Below are 24,097 nucleotides of genomic sequence, written 5' to 3' on the forward strand. Positions count from 1 at the left end.
TGGTTTTCTAACATATGGAACCCTTTGCCTGCCCCTGAACATAAAAATGTGACACATCGAAAAAAATTACATTTTTTTAATCTTCTTAGCCAGTTATCATGTGCTTTGGCCCACAGAGTTTTTTAAACGTTGGTGTTAAAAGCTCCCCTTTAGCTGCTCTCCTTTGAGGTGAAAAGAACCAGTTTCTTTAAAATAGCACTCACTGTCCCTAGGCCAAACCACACTCAGAAACTCTTTGTCATTATGTTATATTGGTATGCTCAGAAAGAAAAATAATTTTGAATACTTTCTTGGAGTTATGTCCATTGTTATATTTCAAGACACATAAAACAAGAATTACAAAAATATGATTTTGAAATAAAAAAATAAATAAACTTTTCCAAAACACCATTTATAACATGAAAATTGTTAAATAACCAAAGAACAATAACCTCACATTACACAGACAACTTGAAGAGTGGGCGTGGTCGAGCAGTGTAGCTACAAAATATAAATAAACAAAAATTGCCTGTATTTAGATTAATTTGCATGCTACCATATATACACTTGTGTGTATGTGCATGCGTGTGCACATATATATGTATATATATATATTTATATATGTGTGTGTGTGTGTGTGTGTGTAAATATATTTATATTTTTTTCTTTTAATCAACTACATTGTATGTGATAAAATAGATAAGGATCCCATTTATTAAACAATGAATGTTTCAAATAAACAGTGTATACCAATTACAAATAACAATTTTTTCTATTTTCTATTCACTTCAAATGTCTTTAGTCTAATCTTAAGGATATGGCAGTTTCATACCAAAAAGTAAATATTTCAAGATAAGAGATTTGCTAAATGTCATTTCCATGTTCTGACTACTGAAAAGTAATTTAAGGGTTTCCTTGCTTTATTAAAAACTCATATATTGATTTTAAAGTACTTGTATCTTTATATGTAATTAATGTTTAATATTACATAAGATTAAGGGTTTTTTTTTGTTCAGGATAAACAAAAAAACTACCCGATCAATGGCAACCAAATTTTTACCCATGTTTCTTGGCATAACTGAGAAGGTTTATAGATATATTTCATCTTGAAAAAAAACATTAAAAACAACAATAAAAAGTTAATGTTTCACTCCACCCATACGTAGTATGTTAACTCACCACTAGACAACGGATATTGCGCCACACAACAACTTTTTATGTAGTTTATTGGCTCTCCGCTAGGTGGCGGGCATGTTGCGCTAAATTCAGTTTACTTAATCACGAGACTGTACTCTCCCGATAATTGAATATAATTATTGAATATCAGACAGTTTTGATTGGCTTCTTTGATATGCGTATAGTAGTTAGGTTAATGCAGTTGTATTTGATTTCTCAGGTAATATGATTCATTGGTTCTGTGAAAGATATTTGATTATTCAAATTCATATATTTATCTACTTTGGCGGTATTTTTTGAGCGATAAATATTTGATTATTCAGATTTATAAAATTAAATAAATAAAATTAATAAATAATATAATAAGTAAATAAAAACACAAATATAGAGTATAAATTAGAATAATATACACTTAGAAATTAAATTAAATAATCTGTAAATTAATTGACAACGAACTGTTTCTACCAGGAGAGACTCATGGAGGGAGCCGTGTGCAGTCGCCAGAGCAACACCATTGGTTGCTAAAAAAAATGTGAGCACACACAACAAACAAACAAACCCACGCACCATCCTTTTTTTATAGATAGTGATGATTTATCTGTCTATTTTGGTGGTATTTGTTGAGTTATTTTTCTAAAATCATGCCAAAACAGAAGAGAAGTAATACTGATAGAAAATCTAAAGGTGTGAGGCAAATGTCTACATCGCATTTACATGAGACTATGGAAGAGCGTGAGGCTATATTTTACGATGCTATACAATATAGGAAAGCCACTTTAAAGTTCAGATCTGTTTTTGAATATGATCCTCATTTGGATTATACAGAGTGATTCAAAGAAACGGGAAATTTTGAAAGTTGTGTTGGTAGCCGTGGGCGATTGGTACCACTTGATAAGAGGCGCCAGCCTCTCTAACCTAATCTGCCATTTAGTTGTCATGAATCCATGGAGTGGTGCGCAACGTGCATTTGCTATCAAAGCGTCTTACAAAAACAATGACAGCGTGGAGGGAGCGCGTAGAGAATTTCGCCGTCATTTTAATCTGGGACGGCACGACCGTGTTCCATCAGCACATGCAATTAAAACATGGATATCTAATTTTGAGGAAACTGGTTCGGCAATGAAAAAGAAACCTCCAGGCCGTGATCGAACCGTCCGTACACCACAGAATGTTCTAGCTTTACAAGATGCTGTCACACGAAGTCCACATCGGTCAATCCGTCGTCTCTCAGCATCTTTACAATTGCATTGTTCAAGTGTTCGAAGAATGTTAGTGAAGGACTTGCAATACTATCCATACAAGTTGCAGATCGTCCAGGAACTCAAACCGAACGATGCAATTGTGCGAGCAAAATTCTGTAATGTAATGCTTCAGAAGATAAATGATAACGAAGAGTTTGTTCACGAACTGTGGATGTCAGACGAAGCGCATTTCCACCTCAGCGGATTTGTTAAAAAGCAAAATTTCAGATACGGGCCACAAGAAAATCCTACGCAGCTACACCAGCGTCCGTTGCACAGCCAGAAAGTGACCGTGTGGTGTGCTATGTCATCTTACGGTGTTATAGGTCCTTATTTTTTTGAGGATGACAACGGTCTTGCGATTACAGTGACGTCAGCTCGTTACGTAGCCGTGCTTAAAACCTTTGTTGTGGAACAACAAAAGAGATTTCCACCAATTCTTAACACAGCCTGGTTTCAACAAGACGGAGCAACGTCACATACTGCACGAATATCGATGACAGCTGTACGCCGATTGTTTGGACAACGTGTCATTTCACGAAATGGTGATATTAGATGGCCTCCCAGATCGCCTGATCTCTCAGCTTGCGATTACTTTTTGTGGGGTCACCTTAAAAGCAAAGTGTACCACAGTAGACCTGCTACAACGGAAGAACTGAAGGCAAAGATCCGAGAAGCGATTGCGGAAATTCCAGTTGATATGTTACGTCAAACCATGAACAATTTAACCAAGACTCTTGGTGACTGTTTACGTAGAAGAGGTCACCTGCAAGATGTCATCTTTAAAAAATAAACTAAAATGTATGTATCCTAAAATGGCAACATTTGCACAATTACATGAAATAAAATTCATTTTCTAAAAAAATTTTTCATTAACGTTATTTAATTTTTTAAATTTCCCGTTTTTTTGAATCACCTGTATTAATAGTAAAGATTTACAAATCGATGCAATGATTAAAATATACAGTTATTGTTTTGTAAAAAAAAAGAAAATTGAAAAATGAAGCACCTGACACGTGTTGTTCTGGTGGAAAAGTTTCACTTCCTACAAAGTACAGTCAATTTGTATTTTTATTTGAAAATCCTTACCTACCGATTGATTTTTTTCCATATGTTAGGGGTGATGAGGGAAGCTTAACTCCAGATTTTTAACATCTCCCCTCCCATACATTTTTGAAAAACTCAAAAAGTTTTTGAAATGCGTTTTTCTCTGAATGCTTTTTAGAGAAACGTTTTTCAAACAAAAAATGTAGAGGACATTTTCCTCTAAAATTTATGTCTTTGAAGTTATGCCGTATAATTTGAAATTGAAACACTAGGTGGCGCTGAAGTTGTAAAAAACGTGTTTTCTCGGTTTTTTTACCGGAAAAATTGTTTTTCGTCTGTAATGCATTTAGAAAAGTTGTTAATCTCAAAAAACTTACAACTTTTATTTAAACAATTTTCTTGTACGCTTACCGTTTTGGAGCTATAGCGTGTGAAAGTGTGAAAATGTTGTAAATTGGACACGTGTTCGGAACCGGTCTAGTCGCTGAACAATGCCGATCTCCCCGGCTACAGTAACAATAAAACCACGCGTTGCCATTGTACCGCTATAACTCTGGAATGCTTCAAAGACATAAGTGCTTTCGGCATAACTTCAAAGACATTAATTGTAGAGGAGAATGTCCTCTACATTTTTTGTTTGAAAAACTTTTCATAGATTCATAGAAAAACGCATTTCAAAAACTTTTTGAGTTTTTAAAAAATCTATGGGAGGGGATGTTAAAAATCTGGAGTTAAGCTTCCCTCATCACCCCTAACATATGGAAAAAACATCAATCAGTAGATAAGGATTTTCAAATACAAACTATTTTGATGACAAATTACCTGTACTAACACTTAATGAGCTGCCAGAACAAACCAACAGTTTAGTTTTAGGATCTCATCCTTCACCAAAAACTTACTCGATAATGTTAGAAAATACAAAACTTTATTTCAGATAATTTTTTTCATTGCTAAACAAATTTTAGAAGGGAATTTTATGCCTATGTTTAAAATTCAAGGTGAAGTTTACCATCGCATAGGAAATTTATTACTAGCTAGCACCTGGTGTCGATCACCAATTTTTATAAATTTACTTGCTTTCTAATGCTAATCAAACTTCTGTTCATACTAATATTGTTCCAAACTTGAAGAAGGAACTAATAACAGCATTCCAGCAAGTTCTGCTGGAACACAATAGTTTGATCAGAGAGTTTAAATGCGATATTAACAACACACCTTTAGCTAACACGGAAGATTTTAAATTAATAATTAATGCTAATTGTGTACCTGTTAATCAGCATAGGGGGTCATTATAATGTTCCAACCACTAATGAAGTTGCTATTGTACTGGTTGATGAAGATAAAGGACCTAGAGAATATAATCTTACGTTGTAACTGTCAAATGCAACATGTGTCAGAGCTTCAACGCTCTTATGATCCTTTACAATATCCCCTTATGCTTTTGAAGGGTTTAGATGATTATTATCTAACTATTCCACTAAATTAAAATGAACAGAATAAAACAGTTTCCTGCAAGCAATTTTATGCTTATCGACTTATGGTTCGAGATAAAATTGACAATTTTTTACATTATTACAGAAACTTATTTAATCAATACTGTGTTGAGATAATGGTCAAAGTGACCACTGAAATGTTAACCTTTATTCAAAATACCAAATCAAAAAAAAAAAAAAATGTGCTGACGATTACATTCATTTTCAAGATACTGTACAAGTCACCAATGTTAATGCTCACAACATAAGTCAAAGTATCATACTTCCCTCATCTTTTACTGAGTCACCACGGTATATACATGAGAAATATCAAGGTGCTATGACATATGTGCGTAAACAGAGGCGTCCAGATTTATTTATAACTTTTACATGCAATCATGAATGACTAGAAATAAAAACCAAACTATTCACTGGTCAAAAATCTACTGATTCCTCATTGTCACATATTGGTATGGTTAGTAATTAAAATACGATCTGATGAAATTGACTTATCACATGTACTGAACTCATTGATAAAAATTTTGCCCCATTATTATATGACATTGTTTGTAAACATGTGTGTCACGGACGATGTGGTGATATACATAGGTCTCACCATCATGAAAAATGGAAAATATTCAAAAAATTATCCTCAAATGTACATTTGGAACACTCAAACTACAGATAACGGTTACCCAACTTATCACAAGAGAAGTCCAGAGGATGGAGGTCATACAGCAACTTTAAACATGCAAAGTAACATTATTGATAATAAATGGATGTATAGGTTCAAATCAAGCAATGTTTTCGGTTGAAAATCAAAAAGATGAATTGAATCAGTACATTAATGATACAGGTATATGTACATCTGAGGTCGATTGGGGATTTTTTGTCTTTCCAATACATTATACATGTTATTCCACTATTGTTCACTTAGCGGTTCACTTAGAAAAGTATCAATGTATTTATTTCACTGAACAAAATTTCCAACAAGTCCTTGAAAGTTCAGAGAAGACCGCCCTTATTACTTTTTTTGAGTTTTATCAGTCCGATGATTTCGCAAGACACTGTTTTGTCCTGAAGTTCCTATCTTGAAAACAAAAACCATACAAGTGGCTTTGCAAAAGGTTTATTGTAACTCCTCAAAATATTTCTGCATTTGAATATAATAGTATGATTTTAGTAAAAGCTGAAGGGCAAAGCAAGGAATATCGATCTGTATTCTGTAATTAAATACTGAAGATGCATTATCCTCCAGAATTTTTGAATTCTCTTAATCCTGCAGGCTTTCCAGCTCATAGTCTCAATGTTAAAATGAGAGTACCAATTATTTTACTGCAAAACCTTAACCGTCGAAGGTTATGTAACGAACGAGGTTGCAAAATTATGCGAAGTCACATCATTGAGACTACTATTTTGACATGCCCAGCTTCAGGAGAGTTTGTTCTTATACCCTGCATCCCAATGATCCCAACAGACTTACCATTTCAATTCAAGATGTTGCAATTCCCTATAAAACGTTTGTTTGCTATAAAAATCAATAAAGTGCAAGGCCAGACATTCAAACACACTGGTATTGATTTACGATCAGACTGTTTTTCTCAAGGACAGTTATATGTTGGACTATCCAGAACTGGTAATTCGAAAAGTCAATACATTCTGCTACTAGGAAATCAAAACACCACAAAAAATATGAAATATCATATATCTGGAAGTTCTATAAATTTAATACTGTTAGAAAATAGGTTGGCTACATTATAATCTCAGGCGAAACCAAAATAGGGGTGCTGTGTATACATATAGAATAACATGTGAGTGATCAACACCCAGCAAAAACTATGCAAGATAAATTGATGAAAATTTATATTTCTTTCTGCTTACGGTGTAAGTACATACTAAGAAAATCCACTTTGAAATTTCGAGTTTAATGGGTTAAAATGGAGTAACATGATTTTTTTTTATTCTCGGTATCCGAACTAGATAACAACTTAATTTTTGGTGTGTGCAATCTTAATAACTAAAAATTGAAGATTGAAAAATGAAAAGAAGATTGAAAATTGATTTTTTTGTGAATAAGTAAAAATTGATTTCTACATTTTATGAAATTAAGAGATTAAAAATGTTAAGATGGATTTTTTAATTTTTTTTAATTTATCGGTAACAAACGAAAAGATCAACCTGATTTTTGGTGAGTGTATTCTTCATCTCAATAAACCAATTTTTAGATTTTTAAAATTCGACCTTTAAGGATATGAAGAACGGTAAAAAAAATTTTGAACAAAGATTTTAAATTTTCTCAATCCCGATTATAGTAAACAAGAAATTCAGAGTAGATTTGGGCTTCCAAATACTTTTCAGATAAATATTTATAAACCATTTTCGGTTTTTTTTTTTTAATTCCGATTTTTTAAGGGTGCGAAAGTATACACGTGGCTCAACCAACACGGCCACTGCCGCCGTAATTGTATGTGTGATTGGCTGCACCTTCCTCCGGTTACTTGAAAAGAACATGAAATAAAAGAAGTGACCCCTACGGGTAACACAAATAACCATAAATAGATAAATATTTATAAACCATTTTCGGTTTTTTTTTTTTAATTCCGATTTTTTAAGGGTGCGAAAGTATACACGTTGTGGCTCAACCAACACGGCCACTGCCGCCGTAATTGTATGTGTGATTGGCTGCACCTTCCACCGGTTACTTGAAAAGAACATGAAATAAAAGAAGTGACCCCTACGGGTAACACAAATAACCATATAGCGCAGGCAAAGCTGCGACGGGGAGCTTAAAGGGTATTTCAAGAAAGAGGAAAAATACTAATGTACTAGTGTACAGTATTGTCTTAATACAGTACATTAGTAACCGAAATAATAATAATAATTAAACAATAAATGAGCTTAAAATTACAATCAACGACTAAATTTAATGCTACTAGAAATCAGAAAAATAATTTATTGTACAATAATAATTGTAAAAAAATCTATAATGTATATTTGTTTTTTCTTTTTAGATTTCTGTTGATGGTAACAGAACTGTTAGCACATTAAGTTTTGTTCCTACAGTTGAGGATTACGGCAAATTCTTATCTTGTCGGGCTTCAACCCCTGGTATTCCTGATTCTAACCTTGAAGATGGATGGAAGCTCAATATATCACGTCAGTAGTTTTTTTTTTGTTTGTATTATTTTATATAAGTATAATTACATTTAATAAGAATTAAATTTTAGATTATTTTTGTAATTTAAAAAAAAGTTGTTGATTAATAAGATGAAAATAATTGCTGATTGGAAGAAAATGCAAAAGATTATTTCAATTTTCACTATTTCAGAGATAAGATTATTTTTAATCAGCCTAAGCCAAACTAAAAAAACATATATTATTTTAATATTAATATATATTATATTATAATAATATTGAAACAAAATTTAAAAAGAATTAAATTATTTCACACTGAAAATATTTATATTCAATTATGTTACTGAAATTAATCTTTATATTATTAAAATTTATAAGTCCTCTACTGTTAAATTATAATTAAATAAACACCTAGTACAGAATATTGAGATAAGACATACCTTACCTTAATTTTTCATGAAAGTACTTTCACGGGATCCCACATCCTGTCATTTATAAGGCGGTTTATTCTGTAGTAATTACAGTGTATTTTTTTTAATTATCAGTCATTCTGTACTACAAGGTTTATTTAATATATTTTAATATACTATTATATTGTAATATATTTACATATATTATTTATTAGAATTTAAATATATTATTATCTGAATTTCACAGTTCTTCTGGGAGCCATCCCTAATTTAATAACTGAGAAGGAACCATCAGTCAAAATACTGTATATATTTACTTATAGAATTATGTTCTTTTCAAGGGGATACTATTGTACAGTTTAACTTCTGATGAGATAAAATTTTATTTGCAGTTCTTAGTGCAATGCTTTCCTTCTGTGATGAATTGTTTGGTTTATTGGTAAACCAAATCAGTAAATAATTACTTTGAATTTTTTTTTATTATTACAGTTAAAAAATACTGTATAGAAATTCTATTACTGATTATTAATTAGCCAGAAAGGTCAAGCCTAACAAATAGATACATTAAAGTAACAGGTTTATTAATTTTTTTATTTCTCTTAAGTTTAATTACTTTTTTGTGTTTCTCTGATTGCTTTTTCATGATATAATCTTATTCTTAATATAATCTGAATTTTTTATGGTATGAGGTATGTATAAATTATTCAGTTTTATTAATGTAATGTACTTGTGCCATATTTAAATTTTTCAGTTTAATTTTAGCTAGAAATAAATTACCACTTCATTAAGCATGTTTTTCAGCCAAATGTGATATGGTATGGAAATTCATACTTGTCATATCACACTACTTATAAAACTTTAAAAAAAGTTTACAGTTTACAAGAGATAATGAACATTTATTGTTCACTACTTTTTATTATATTTATGACACGATAGTATATTGACAGGATTATATTTTATTAAAATATCATTAAAACAATCAAGCAAGATGTACTTATGGTAATAGTAGTAACCATAAAAAAAAATATTTATATTCTACAAGCTCTTTCCTTTTTTTCAGTTTAAAATTAACAAAAAAAAAAAAATGTTCATAATCATTTATACATACTGTAATAATGTTTTAAAATAATCTACTTATGTGTGTATATATATATTTTTTTTCTCAAGTTATGAATCTTATAATCCTACATTAAACAATACAGTTTGACTGATAGATACGAAGGTAGATTGTGGCAGTTTGAGAATATTTTGGATTTACAGTCTTCACTTCCACTTTAACTCATCATGATGTTTGAGTAGAGAAAGTGGAATATGAAGAGAATTAGTTTGAAACATCTTGTCAAGATATGTGCTTAAGTATTCAGTGAATTATTAATGGTGACTCTTGAATGGGCAGCAAGTATTATTTGAATTATATATTAAAGTTTCTAAGTTTAATGTGAATTGAAAGTTGATATTCACATCTCTCAACAGAAATTTTGTGAAATTCATGTCGGTGGATATTACAAGTGTGATTTGTCAAGTGATTTAACATTTCATTTTGTTGATGGGTTTACATTTTCAAGAATAAAATGATAAGGTTTTAATTTTTACAATGTATCAACATCTTTTTTTACAATTGTATAAATTATTTGCAACTAGTTTAGTAGCTACTACATAAAAAAAAATATTTATCTATCAGTTTGTATAATTGTTGTATTGTTTGCATAAGTGAAGGTATGCGCACTTGTGTGTGTTATATATACATAAATTATTTATTTATCTGTGTATCCATGCTAACAATTTGTATAACAAAATTAATGTTTTAAAAAGATTGGATTTTAAATAGATTATAACAATTTCACATAATCTAAACTTTACGATTTAAAGAGATCAGCAATTTTTCTCTATTTAATAAAACATATAAAAAAGTAGATGAGAAATGATTATCTTAGGTGATAATGAATGAAAAATTGAGAAAGTAAAATTAAGGAGGCATAAGATCCAAAAATAATGTTAATGAAGTTATGCAATTACTAAACATAATCAAGCAGTGAAGAGAAAAAGAAAATAATCAGAATGATTTAGGATTTTTCATTGAGACAATATACCTAACACAATTTGTGATACAAATTTAATCTAGTTCGCAGAATTTTTGGAGTACTCTAGGATACATACCCAAAATACCTTATACCTTTTAACACCAACCTCTATTATAATGTCGTTTTTTCAAACATCTTTTTATCTTCAATTCAGGTGAAAAACCTGTCATATAACAATTCCTATCATCATATTAATTAATTTATAATTAATAAAATATAAGTAATTACTAATTAATTAATTCTGATCATAATTATTTTGTTTCCAATATGTATGAATTTATATTTTTAACATTACTAATTTATTGCATTTGTGTGTGTGTATGTGTATTCTACTAATATTATTATTGATTAGTTATGTTTATTAACTGTATTTATTTTTATATTTACTACAAATTCAGAGTATTTTAAGATTTTGAAATCAAGTTTATGATTTATTATGATGAATAGACAATTAAAGAAGCAGGTGGTTGACTTACACATCAATGCTCAAATTAAAATGTTATTATTTTTCTAAGTTAGCTAGAAAAATAAAAAAAGTATTGTAGATTGAATAATGAATATATAAATGTAAATTAAAATATATATTACAATGAATAAATAATTTATTAAATAAAATTAGTGTTCAGTAATATACTGTTATGCAATTGTTATTAGTTTTAATTAATAAAAGATAGTTTATTCACTATGTCTTTATTATAAATTTTCACTGTAATGAGAATTATTATTCACCCATTTCAATGCACTCAGTTGAATAGTACAAGTAATAATACTGTAACCACTCAGTTTGTTTTAATGTAGCCATTTTGCTATATCGCTCTCTATTTCATGTCATCATACTTTTCAGAATATATGAGAGTGGGATTTATTTTAATGACATTAAGCTATAAAAATAGAATTTCATATTAAAGTAATAAGTAAAATCAATGTTTACATATATCAGAAACTGGATATATATATATATATATTTATATTTGTATTAGTTTTTTTAGGTTTCTCTGTTAATGTATTTTGATGCATAATTTGTTATTTTTAACAGACTTCAAAAAAGGAGGAGGTTATCAATTTGACTGTTTTTTTTTTTTTTTGTTTTTTTTTATGTGTTACGCAATATATCCACTGTTAATCAACCGATCTTGATAATTTTTTCCTTTAATCAAAAGAATATACTTTCAGAAACATCCCATATAAATTTTAATCAAATCCGATGATAATCTTAGAAAAAATACCAAAAAAACTGAATGGCTCGACACCCTTACCCGCTGACCACTCACACCAGTACTGTGTTTCTCTGTTCCCTGTATGACTAGGATATTAATAACAGTGTATATTATCATTGTTTAGTCTCTGTAGAAATATTCTTGGCATTTCTTTCTCTATTTTTCTTCCTTAAATAATCATAATTTTTCCTCAGCTACTTTCCTCTAAACTCCACATCAATATTAACCCTACATTTAATATTTATATAAAATGGTGAAAAATTGTATTATCCCTAATTGCAAAATTATACAATTATTTATATTTATATTATGTTATAATAAATTCTGATTTTCCAATACTACCATGATAAAAATTCTGATTTTGTAATATTAAATAGTCATACAACAACCTCCCAGCCAACATTACTCTGTATGAATCGAATTAAATATTATAATTTTGCAGTAAATATTCTATAGTTATTATAAACACTTTTTTTAACTGGACCATTGGGACAAGGTTTGTGAGTACAAACCTTATCCAAATGGTCTACTTGCAATAATGATATAGATTATGCAACCTGACATCATTTCTGTCACGGCTTTCTCATAATGTGATATATTTAAATAACTTATTTGGGTCCAAATTAGACAAGGCAATGCCCTCTAGAGTTTTAACTCGACTAAGAGTGACGTAAATCTGCCCCTTTGCAAAATTTTTCTTGCCGAGGTCTATCACTGCCCTGTCAAGAGTTGTACCCTGCAGTTTGTGAACAGTTACAGCTCAGCTTAATATTAGAAAGAGTATTCTATGTTCAACATCTCCGTATCCCTTTGTTGCTTGGAATGTTGTACAAACTGTGAAATGGCTATGCAATCATCAGCATATGAAAACTAAAACCAATAGTATCATCATCAAATTTTATGAGTGCAGCTTCCGGTAACTCTCTTTCCTCATATATCAAGCAAAGGCAGTGAGAACGTTGCTCTTGCATTTTTTTTTACAAACGTTTGTGTATTAAACTGACATGATGAGCATGACTCTCTAGACTTTTATTCCATAAGAATCAATTGTTGTACATTCTCATTTGTGAGTGTCTACATTCTCATTGTTGAGAAGTCTGTAGAAATATTCATGGTATTTCTTTCTCTATTGTTACTTCCTTGTACAAAGTAAAGGAAGTAATGTGATCACGAAACATTTCAGTTTTCATATTTCAATGAAAATATCCATTTTGACTAGTTTCAGTATTAACATAAATATGAACGTATATATGTATGAGCGTATGTATCTTGCATAACTCAGAAACAATTAATCGTAGGTTGTTGAAATGTTGGATTTAGCACTGTTGTAACATCTAATTGTACACTTCCCTTTTTGATTGCAATTGAAACTGAAATTGAAATTTTAATTTATGAGCTATTTGGATCTTAAAGGTAGGGCACATCGGTTCAAATCAGACTGCATCTCCTTTTGTATTTTTTAACTTTTTTTTAATTATTTTTTTAACTTTTCTTTTTTTTAATTTAAATGTATTGATTTAATTATTATTAACCAATGACTGCAAAAAACTTTTTACAATAAACAATAAATAATTCAATAATAATTAAATAATTTTAAAAATGTGTAAATTTAATTTAATAGGCATTACATATGGGTATATGTAATAGATTTGGTAAAACATCTGATTATTTAATATTGATTGAAAATTATAATTTAGAATCGTATTATTTTTGGATTTTCTAGTTTAAATACTGTTTAATTTTATTTAATTATTCTGGAATTTTTGCTTAATTTTATCTACATTACAGTTAACTACAGAATGACTGTAAAATAGACCCTCACAAGAACAATATATAAATGAGGCATATATGCCCGATCTTTATTAATTTGCAAAAAATTCTTATCATTTAGTTCTTTACTACTCTGATATTGTCGGATAATATTCTTCCTAAGTCAGAGTTGATCATCATTTCGTTTATTTGTTTTTTGTTGCAAATCATTTAATCACTTCTTTGGTTTGATATAATTCTTTTGATCTTAATTTGTGTACACGTTCTCTAGTTTTCAAATTTTCTTCCTCTTTATATTTATCATCTTCTCTTTATCTTTTTATTCTTTCTTTCATTTTAACATTTTCTTCCTGTTTGTATTTATGGTCTTCTCTTAACTTTTTTATTTTTTCCTTCTTATTAGCATTTTCTTCATCTTCATATTCATCTTGTCGTTTTTTTTAAAATATATTTCTTCACGTTATCTTTCTTTTTCCTATATGATTGTTTCTTTTTCATTTGTGATTATTTACCAAATAATTCAATAATGAAAACTGAATATTTTACACCATAAGGTCAAAATTAACATTAGTAACCAGTATACAGGAGTTCAGTAAACATGATAGTTTAATTATTATTAACTTTTATTTATACAACACACCAGAAATCTAAAAGTTTGTTAATCAGCAACTCACAAAGATACGAATAATACTGATCTCGTAATACAAGTAATAAAGAACCTTTTACTCTATCCTAATATTTCTTGTAAGTTTGTTGAATTAATAATTGTATAAATATTTGATGTTAATAAAAACTAATATTTCAGCAATTGCGTAACTTTCCACTTAATTCAAGAATTGGAGGATCATATCTCACTTTCAAATGAAATAAGTTTAAATGAAGTGCAACAAAAAATGTGTATATGTAATTTAATAGGCATACAAGGAAGTGATGTGGTGTCCAGATCAAATTTTTCCTAAAGCAATCATTCCTTTCTTGGCAACTTGTGTTGCTCCCATTTGAGCATCATGTTTAGTAGGCCTACTCTATTTTAATTATATAATTATATGTATATATTAAATATAATATATTAATGTTATAATATAATACATTAAATATTATATATGTATATATATATATATATATATATATATATATATATGTAGATACTGATACCACTAAAAAATGTGAAATAAAATAATTTATTAAAAATAAAAATGGACTTCAACAAATAATAGTACTAAAAAGTTATAAATAATTATATTTTTATTTATTAACTAATGTAAAAGTATTTAAAACAAATAATTATTTTTGAAGTCAGTGCCATCCAACACAAGTTAAACAAAAAAAAAACCTATGATCTATACAATACATATCCTATGTCAAACAAGCAAGTTAGTAATAGAAGTTTTACTACAATAAAATAAGATCTCTCTTTATCTGTTTAGCCTCCAGAACCACTGTAAGGTATTACTTCAGAGGATGAATGAGGATGATATTTATGAAAGTAAATGAAGTTTAGTCTTGTACCGTCTCAGGTCAACCATTCCTGAAATGTGTGGTTAATTGAAACCAACCCCAAAGAACACCGGTATCCACAATCTAGTATTCATATCCATATAAAAGTAATTGCCTTTACTAAAATATAAGATCTACAAAAATAAAATGCGACATACAAAAATATGATATAAGAATATTTTATAGATGCTTAGGTAGATATATTATCACCAAGTATATATGCGTTAGCGAACTCAAGAAGTGGTATGATTGTGTGACGCTCTCTCTTATGTGCTCTTTAGATCCATTTTATATGTGGAAATCCTGTTATGCCACCTAGCGGTCTGTTGAGATACAAATTTTACGTAACTTATGTTTAATTTATGTTGGCTGGCACTGAGTTCAAAGATAGTTATTTGTTTTAAATATTTTTAGTTCAGTTAATAAAATAAAAATGTAATTATTCATAACTTTTTAGTACTGTTATTTCTTGAAGTTTGTTTTTATTTTTATTTTTTATAAATTATTTTATTTAAATTTATTTAGCACAGTGACCAATACGTTGATAAATTATTTGAACTTTCAAAAAATTATATACGAGGGTAAGTCAATTATTATCCGCAATTTAGTTACATTTTTGTTTATGTTGGTAGTACTGTCGTGTTGCATAGATGATGCATGCGTAGTTTAATTGTTGTTATGTCTGTGCAGGTTTGATGTTGCTAGGTTAGTTCCATTATTGCTGCCCTGCCGTTAACCATGGCTGCTCCGCTTTCTGTTTGCACCAAAGAAGAGCAACATTCAGTGATCTGTTTTTTGTGGTCAGAAGATGTATCAGGGGCCGAAATTCATCGAAGATTTTCAGTACAGTACAGGAACAGTGTGTTGTTGCAACGGAGTGTCTACGAATGGACCGAAAAATTCAAAAAAGGTCACACAAGTGTTACCCACGACGAAGGAGCCGGATGACCATTTACCACCACAAATGAGGAACACATTGAGCATGCACATGACATGGTTTTCTTAAACAGAGAAGTAACTATTGATGAAGTGGCACATCATCTGCAAATTAGTCATGGTTCTGCCCACGAAATCATCCACAACAGACTTGGGTTTCATAAAGTCTGAGCAAGATGAGTCCCAAAACAACTCACACAATTGCATAAACAAACACGCTTGCCAAAAACATTTGGATCGCTATGGTAATGAACGGGACATCTTCTTAGACAGAATCATCACTGGTGACGAAACATGGATCCATCATTACAAGCCGGAGAGTAAATGGCAGAGTATGGAATGGAAACATCCAAATTCGCCTTGCAAAGAAAGTTCAGGACCCAACCATCTGCAGGAAAACAAATGCATATGGTTTTTTGGGACTCACAAGGCCCAGTACTGGAACATTATGAGGAAAGGGACCCGACAACAAACAGTGCACGTTACAGTGAGATGCTTACTGTCAAGCTGAAGCCTGCAATTCAAAGCAAATGCCGAGGACTGCTGTCGAAAGGTGTTGTGTTGTTGCACGACAATGCGCGACCACATACTGCTGCCCACACTGCTGAAATGCTACAGAAACTCAACTTTGAAATACTGTTCATCCTCCGTTTAGTCCTGATCTTGCCCCTTCTAACTACCACTTGTTTGGTCCACTCAAAGAGGCATTAAGGGGCTGTTGATTTACCTCGGACGAAACAGTGAAAGAAGCAGTGCATTCCTGGCTCGCAGTTCAACCAAAAACCTTCTTTTATGAGGGCATCAGGAAGCTTGTGCAACGATGGACCAAGTGCGTTGAAATGCAAGGGGACTATGTTGAAAAATGATGTACACATAAGTTTCCTATTTGTATTGCAATAAAATTTATAACTGCATTGCGGATAATAATTGACTTACCCTTGTATATATTTCCTTAAGAATGTATCTTGTGCCTTACAACTTGCCGATATTATCACAGCCCTGAAATAAACTGTATGCACATTATTTATCAGTAAATTTTTTGTAATAATTTAAATTTAACTAATATAGCAGATCTTTCTGTAATTTATAATAATTTTAAGTATATTAACTATACCTTTCTATAGTAGATCTTTCTATAATTATTCAAATGCCTTTAAAATGAAGTTTGACTTTTAAACTGAGTCAACTTATACACTGGGATGAATAAAATTTTCTTTTTTTGGGATATATTTTTTAAGCCCATTTTAGATTATCTCTTCAGCATTATTTAGTCATTTTCTTAATTAATTTTGTTTTTTTGTTGAAATTTTTTCACATCATTTAGTTATTATTTTTTTACAATTGTTATTAAAAGAAATATTCTCTTTAATTAACTAAAAATTTAGCGTTTTTTTCTATTTAAGCAGTAATAAGGTCCTTTGGTTTTTCTCCTGATTAAAAATAATTAAAAAAAAGCAAGCTACCAGTCTTATTATTCTAGATGTATAAACCTATGCAAAGAGCAGTAGTGTGTGTGTATCTCTGGGTATGTGTATGTGTACTTTTACATTGTACATCCTGTCATATAGATTAAGATGTCAATTCTCTTAATTAAAAACATGAAATGCTAGCATCAGCATAGAAAAACATAGTTTGTTGAATGGACCAATTTTAATTATAACATTTCATAATTTCTTTTTTTAATTTCAATATTTCTTTGTAATTCTCATCCCACCTTAATATCTAAATTATTATTATTACAGTTTGTTTTATTAAGGTGATGGAGAAATCAGATATTAACCATTTCATTTGCTTTTAGTCATAGTTAAATCCTTTTAAAAACAATTGCATTTTGTCTAAGTATGTCACGTTTATGAAAGCAGTTAGTGGTCTCTTGTAGATAGATGTTATTTTACCCACTTACATGAATATTCATGAAAAGCATTATTATTGGTTCTAATATATATAATTTGTAGTAAAAATTTAAGTACCATTAGTTCATTGTAAAGTGTCACTAGAATGGTTTTATTATAAGGGAATTGTGTAACTTAAATTTAATAACAGTACATGATTAATGGTTTTTTAAGGTCAGTAGTGATATAAATAAAATTTAAAATATCAATGCAATTGTGTGAATATGTTTTACTCTAATAAGTTCTTTGTTAAAAGAGTAAAATGACAAAAGGATGTTATCAAATAAAATATTGCACTACATTTTTGTAATATAGTGTTAGAATTCATCAGTAAACGCATTTGTTCATATTTAACACTGTATAATAATAAAATATTGGGCAGTTATAACTACTGTACGGAACTGAATAATATCCTAATCTCCTTCAGTAATTTATTATAGTGTAAAATAAATAAATACATTATGTTTGAATTTATTTAGAAAATCTTTTTGTTAAAATAATTCTTATACATCTTTTATGTTCTTTCTTATCATTGAAAAGTTGCTCATTTTCTGATATTTAAATTTATAAGTTTATTTATAGTGCATACTAGATTTTTTCTATTTGTAAAAACATTGTTATCTACTTGTATGATCCAACAATTACCAAAAATGTTCACCTGTGGCTGTTACTGTAAATTCCTTCACACATCACATTTCTTTTCGTCGTTGTTACAATCAGCTACAGCCTCTGTTACAATCAATACCAAGGCAACATTAAGACCTAAGTGAAATCCAAGTTGTAATTTTTAATCATTAAATATAAGCAATTTTTAATATTAGTAACAGCAATTGTTTGTAATAACAAATAGTTAATTGAGATTTCAATTCAGTTATCCACTCATAATAAGTTTTTTCAGCAAGATCTCAAATTATTGTTATTTTTCATTCAAATACTGTTTAACTTCATTGTTGTTTTTTAATATTATTTTCTGGTTGGAAGAATTTTTCTGTTCAAGCAAATTGACCTGAGGGCAGTAAATCCTAAAGTTTTAGTATCATGCAGTATAAACATAATATACATTCAACTCATCTAGACCTATCTTAGTAGCCCACCAGGTTGATCTAGCGGTTAACTCATCATTGCAGATCAGCTGATTTCAAAGTTGAGAGTTCTAAGGTTCAAATCCTAGTAAAGCCAGTTTTATATGAATTTAAATACTAGATTGTGGGTACTGGTGTTCTTTGGTGGTTTGGTTTCAATTACCACACATCTCAGTAATGGTCGACCTGAGACTGTACAAGACTTCACTTCATTTATATTCATACATATCTCCTCACTCATCTTCTGAAGTAACACCTTACAGTGGTCCTGAAGGCTAAACAGAATAGAGAGAAACCTATCTTAGTAAACCTTTTGAAAGCAAGCCATTTTTTTTTCCAAGATTAATTCATCATATAAGCTTAAGACATGTGCATGGAAATATGATATGAAATAAATATTTGTAGAAAATAAAAAATTCCAAACCTGCCTGGAATTCAAACTTAAAACCTTCTGGATGATAGACAAATGTGCTACCATTCTGCCATAGAGGTTGGAAGAGTAGCAGTCTTTAACACTATAATATTAATAGCTAATGATAATAATGTAACAAAAACATTATTCTACAAAAATAAAAACAGATGTTGCTGCACTTGTGATAAAGCAGTAATTTTTACAAACTTTCTATTATATGTATCATCTACATGTAATACAGATTTTTTTCTTTTTTTTTCTTGATAATATTACTACATAAGCTTGAAGTTTGCATTTGGGATATGAAAATGGAATTTGTAGTGTATGAAAACTACCATGCCTGACTGGAATTCAAACCTGGGACCTCCAGATAAAAGGCTGAGATCCTACTTCTCCGCCACGGAGATCAGTGGAGTTTTATCTGCTGATTATATGTTTTAGGGTACACAGTGACACTGTTTATTTGGAATTCAGATATTAATATTTGATATACTTGTATTTTTATTTTGTTTTTTTTAAATCGTATTGGTTTTTTCAAACAGGCTTAATTTAACAAGTTAAATTAAGTTATTATTATTAATTAAATTAAATTGAATCAAATTAAACCTTAATGATTGGTTTTACTCCATGTCATTCTCATCATTTCTAGTAAGACCATTGGAAATATTAATTATCAAAGTATCCTGGAAATATATTAAAAGTATCACTGTATTCTTTGTTTTTAATCAAAGTCCCACAGAACTGCAGAATATGCAATAGCTTTTGCAGCAGCCGATCAATATTAAGTAAATACTGATTACAAGCATATTTTTTATCACTACATTAACAACACTGAATAACTTGAGTGAAATAAAGTATAATGTTATATCTCAAGTTTACAATTATAATATGTAATTCTTTTTCTTTTTCATAGATGTGCCAATTGTTTCTTTGGAGTTGGGTGGAAGTTTGAATGCTAGTGGCATTAAGGAAGGTGCAGACGTATATTTTGAATGTAATATTAAATCTAATCCTTGGGTCTACAGAGTTAGCTGGAGACACAATGTCAGTTTTTTTCACAGACGTAATAGTTTTTATTGTTTGAAACTGAAACTCATAACCTATATTGGAAACTTAAATACAGATGTGCTCTGCTAGATAATAACTTTTTAAATATACTTTTAATTAATTAGCTGTATAAGTAGGTTATGTTAGTACTCAATACAGAAAGAAAAAATTTAACTTAATTTTGAAGCTTACCAGGCTTAATTTGTTTATTTTGTGTATGTGTGTGTGTGTTATGGATTGTTAAAAATATTTTATTTTAAGTAACATTAAGCGTTATCTTTAACCATTACTATTAAAAACTACTAACAGCATCCAGTAAAACTTCACCTGAATTGTTTAATACTGGATATTAATGATGAGGTTAGAATCATGCCAAATATAATTTTAGCTATTAACATTTCATTCATATTTCAAACTCATCAGGATGCTACTAACTGAGACATTGCAGGTGTGGAACCATCAAGTTATAAGGATGGCAACTTTATATCTTACCCACAAAGGTTTTTATGTTAAAATGAGAATAAATTATTTCATTTAAAAATATGAACATTCTGAATGAAATTGGAAGCAAGCTCTCCATAAATGAAATATAGATAAATTTCAATTTATAAAAGCCTGTGTAGAGAGATAGATAAAAATGGTTATAAATATTAGTTAAAAGTAGTGAACACAAGTTGAAGAAGAGTCTGTAATACTTTTTTTATAGTGGTTCATTAATTTGTTACTTTATTTTATCATTTTACTCTTTATTATGTCTGTGACTCAAATAAAGCATCTGAAATACAAAAGGAGAGTTTGTTTAGTAGGATAAATAGTGAATAAGGGGCTAAAATGGTCCAGACTGTTAAAAGAATGGGTGGAGAAAGAATAACATAGAAAAAATAGAATTGGGAGATGAGCAAGACAAAAGCAAGAGATAACCCAGGAATTGATGGATGGATTGCAAGGGGACCAAACCCACTAGTTTGGCTCTCTTGCAATCTCGATCTAAAATCAGAGTCTTGGACTATCCCATAGGAAGAGCTATCATTCCACTGAATCAGCTATCTCAGTAGATTGCATTTGATATCCAATATATGTTATTTGTAAATATTTTTTATCTTTAAGTATGTGAAGAATATTGAATTATAAAGCGGGTCTAACATAACATTCCTCTGTGTGTTTTTAATTAATGCATTATAAGTTTCGAAACTGTTGTAAATGCGTTTCAGCCTAGGGGCTGGAAATGGATTAATCTATTGGTAGATGTATAGGATTGTAAAATTTATTGCTGTATGAAAAATAGTTTTATTCTTTTGTGAATATAAAATGATTATCAATTATTTGTAACTAGTAAGTTGTCTCTTAGTGATTCCTACAGTATTTCCATATTTCTTTACACATGTATAATAATGTAGAGATTGATGATTACAAAGAATTTAACTGTAGACTTTTGAGAAATATGTAAATTCTAAATGTGTTATTTTTTTTATGTGTAAATTATTATTTTTTTTATTTTTGATGTTCCTATAATAATTTCCAGATTAGAGAGTCCCACAAATAAAAGTCTTGCACATTCTTATTTCTCTTCTTTCATAATAATGATAATTATTACATAATATTTAATTTTTATAAATTATTTATACTTTTGATAGATGAGTTGTTACATTTTAATGAAGATAAACATATTGATAATTAGAGATTTATAATGTTTATTTCGTTTTTTTTTCTTTTTTCGTTAATTTTTTACATTCTAAGTTGTTCATGTCTTGCATGTTTGTTATTTCCTCCATTCTAGATTAGTCATTATTTAAAATTTGAATTATTTTGTTACAGGGTAAAATGTTGTATAGCAATATGAGTGCTGGAATGATAGTTTCAAATCAAAGTTTAGTATTACAAAGTGTTAGTCGCACATCTGGTGGTATATATACGTGTATTGCAAGCAATCAAGAAGGCGACGGTGAAAGTAATCCTCTTTATTTAGATATTAAATGTAAGCATAACAATAGTTATAATTGCATTTATTATATATGTTTATGAATGAAAATGATAATAATTATTCCATATTTATGTAAACTAATATTTTAGTGAGTAATGTTATGTTATTATAGTAAAATGCCACATAACTTACAGCAAACTTCATTGTCAATTGTTGGACATTCATGTTGTTTTTATAGGGTGTCTTCATTATATAAATTACAATGTTATGATATTTTAACCTGTGAATTGAAAATACTGGAGAATTAGAGGAGGGGTGGATGATAAAGATTTGAGAGGCAGAAAATTTTAACTGTTATAAAAACTATTTCAAGTAGATATATTGCTTATACTGGTATTGTTAATTAACAGGGTCATTCCATATCCAGTGGTCCACTTTTGAAAATCGTCCCCAGTTGACCATCTCCAAATATGATCAAATTTTGGTGCAGGTACCCCATGGCCTGAAATGCCATTTTACCAAATTGCAGCTCTTTATTTGCAATGGCTGATTTTTTGTGGTCTCTTGAAAAAGGAGTACTTACTTATAGTTTGTGGACACATGTAAAAAGTGTTATCTTTGACTAACAATAATAAAGATATAGGTTTGAATTTTGGTACTATTGGTTAACTTTTTATGCTATATCCAAATATGTTAGTCACAAGTTTCTTTTGGAAACTGGTTTTAAGATATAATAGCTGAAATTTAAACAATTTCAATTTGTTGCAGTATTTTGAAAGTCAAAGTTTTTGCTTATATATTTCCTTATCTAATTCTTTAATCGGAATGAGACTTTGTAATTTGTAAAAGGAATTAATTATGTGTTGGATCCTGCAGTTTCAAAGCAATTGGAATCTTATGTCAGAAGAAATCCATCACCAAATTTGGCCAAAATGTTTTTATTATGATTTTTTGCCCATCTTCGAAGGTTTATATCTCTGGTATACCTTCTCAGATTTTGTTAGTTTTATAATAGGTTGAAAGGGCAGCTTTTAAACTACATAATCTATGCATTTTGTTTTTTGACCCGTATATTATAGTTGGTAAGAAAGCTTTTCAAAGGTAATTAATCTTTTGCATGTGACAAATTTTTAATCTGTGGATATTTCTAGTTAATTAAAACAACTGAAGGTGGAAACACATTCAGTGCTTCAGAATATTATTAGATTTTTAAAGAATGTTCTAAAATTTGCAATATCTTGAAAAACATTTGCACTGTTCCAGAAAATTTTATTGTAGAACTTTATAGGCTGATCTGAAAAAATCCGTTTTCTAAAAAGATCAAGAAATTTCTAGAATGTTCTGGAAAACATGTTCTATTCTCCAAAACACTCAAGAAATTTCAGGAAAATTCCTTTTCTTCTAGAACATTCTATATAACATTTATTGTTATCTCCATGTTTTGAATTCTTTTAAAATGAGTGAAGTTCTTGGCCCCTGCCATTTTGGCAAGCCTGATGGCTCTGAATGCTACAAGTCTTTAATGTTTAGTTATACTAAAACAAACAGGCAACAAAACTTTTTTGTTGCCTGTGAAAGAGCTATAAGCTACAAAGAGCATTTTAGACAAAGAGCATTTACAGCAGCGATCTAGAATTAGCTTTAATGAAGATGTTGACATATGTTCTTATCATAAAGCATTTTTGCTGACAAAGTTTGAATTCCTACAGAACTGCTGTAATCCATTTGGAAAAGAGTTGCACAAAGCCAGAAATGAATCGTGGCCTATTGATATTGATTCTG

The 24,097-nt window shown here is 29.6% G+C and overlaps 1 protein-coding gene across 1 annotated transcript in view; it reads left to right on the forward strand.

Annotated features, from left to right (window-relative positions):
* The window catches only part of LOC142325690 (nephrin-like), a 575,430-nt gene that overhangs the window by 517,737 nt on the left and 33,596 nt on the right, over positions 1–24,097 (forward strand). Inside the window, exons 7-9 of the mRNA XM_075367722.1 lie at positions 7,927–8,071; positions 20,261–20,391; positions 22,210–22,369. Coding sequence (XP_075223837.1) covers positions 7,927–8,071; positions 20,261–20,391; positions 22,210–22,369 — 436 coding nt within the window. The remainder of the gene's footprint in view (positions 1–7,926; positions 8,072–20,260; positions 20,392–22,209; positions 22,370–24,097) is intronic.

This window comes from Lycorma delicatula, chromosome 5, assembly GCF_047948215.1.
Source record: "Lycorma delicatula isolate Av1 chromosome 5, ASM4794821v1, whole genome shotgun sequence".
Taxonomy (NCBI): domain Eukaryota; kingdom Metazoa; phylum Arthropoda; class Insecta; order Hemiptera; family Fulgoridae; genus Lycorma; species Lycorma delicatula.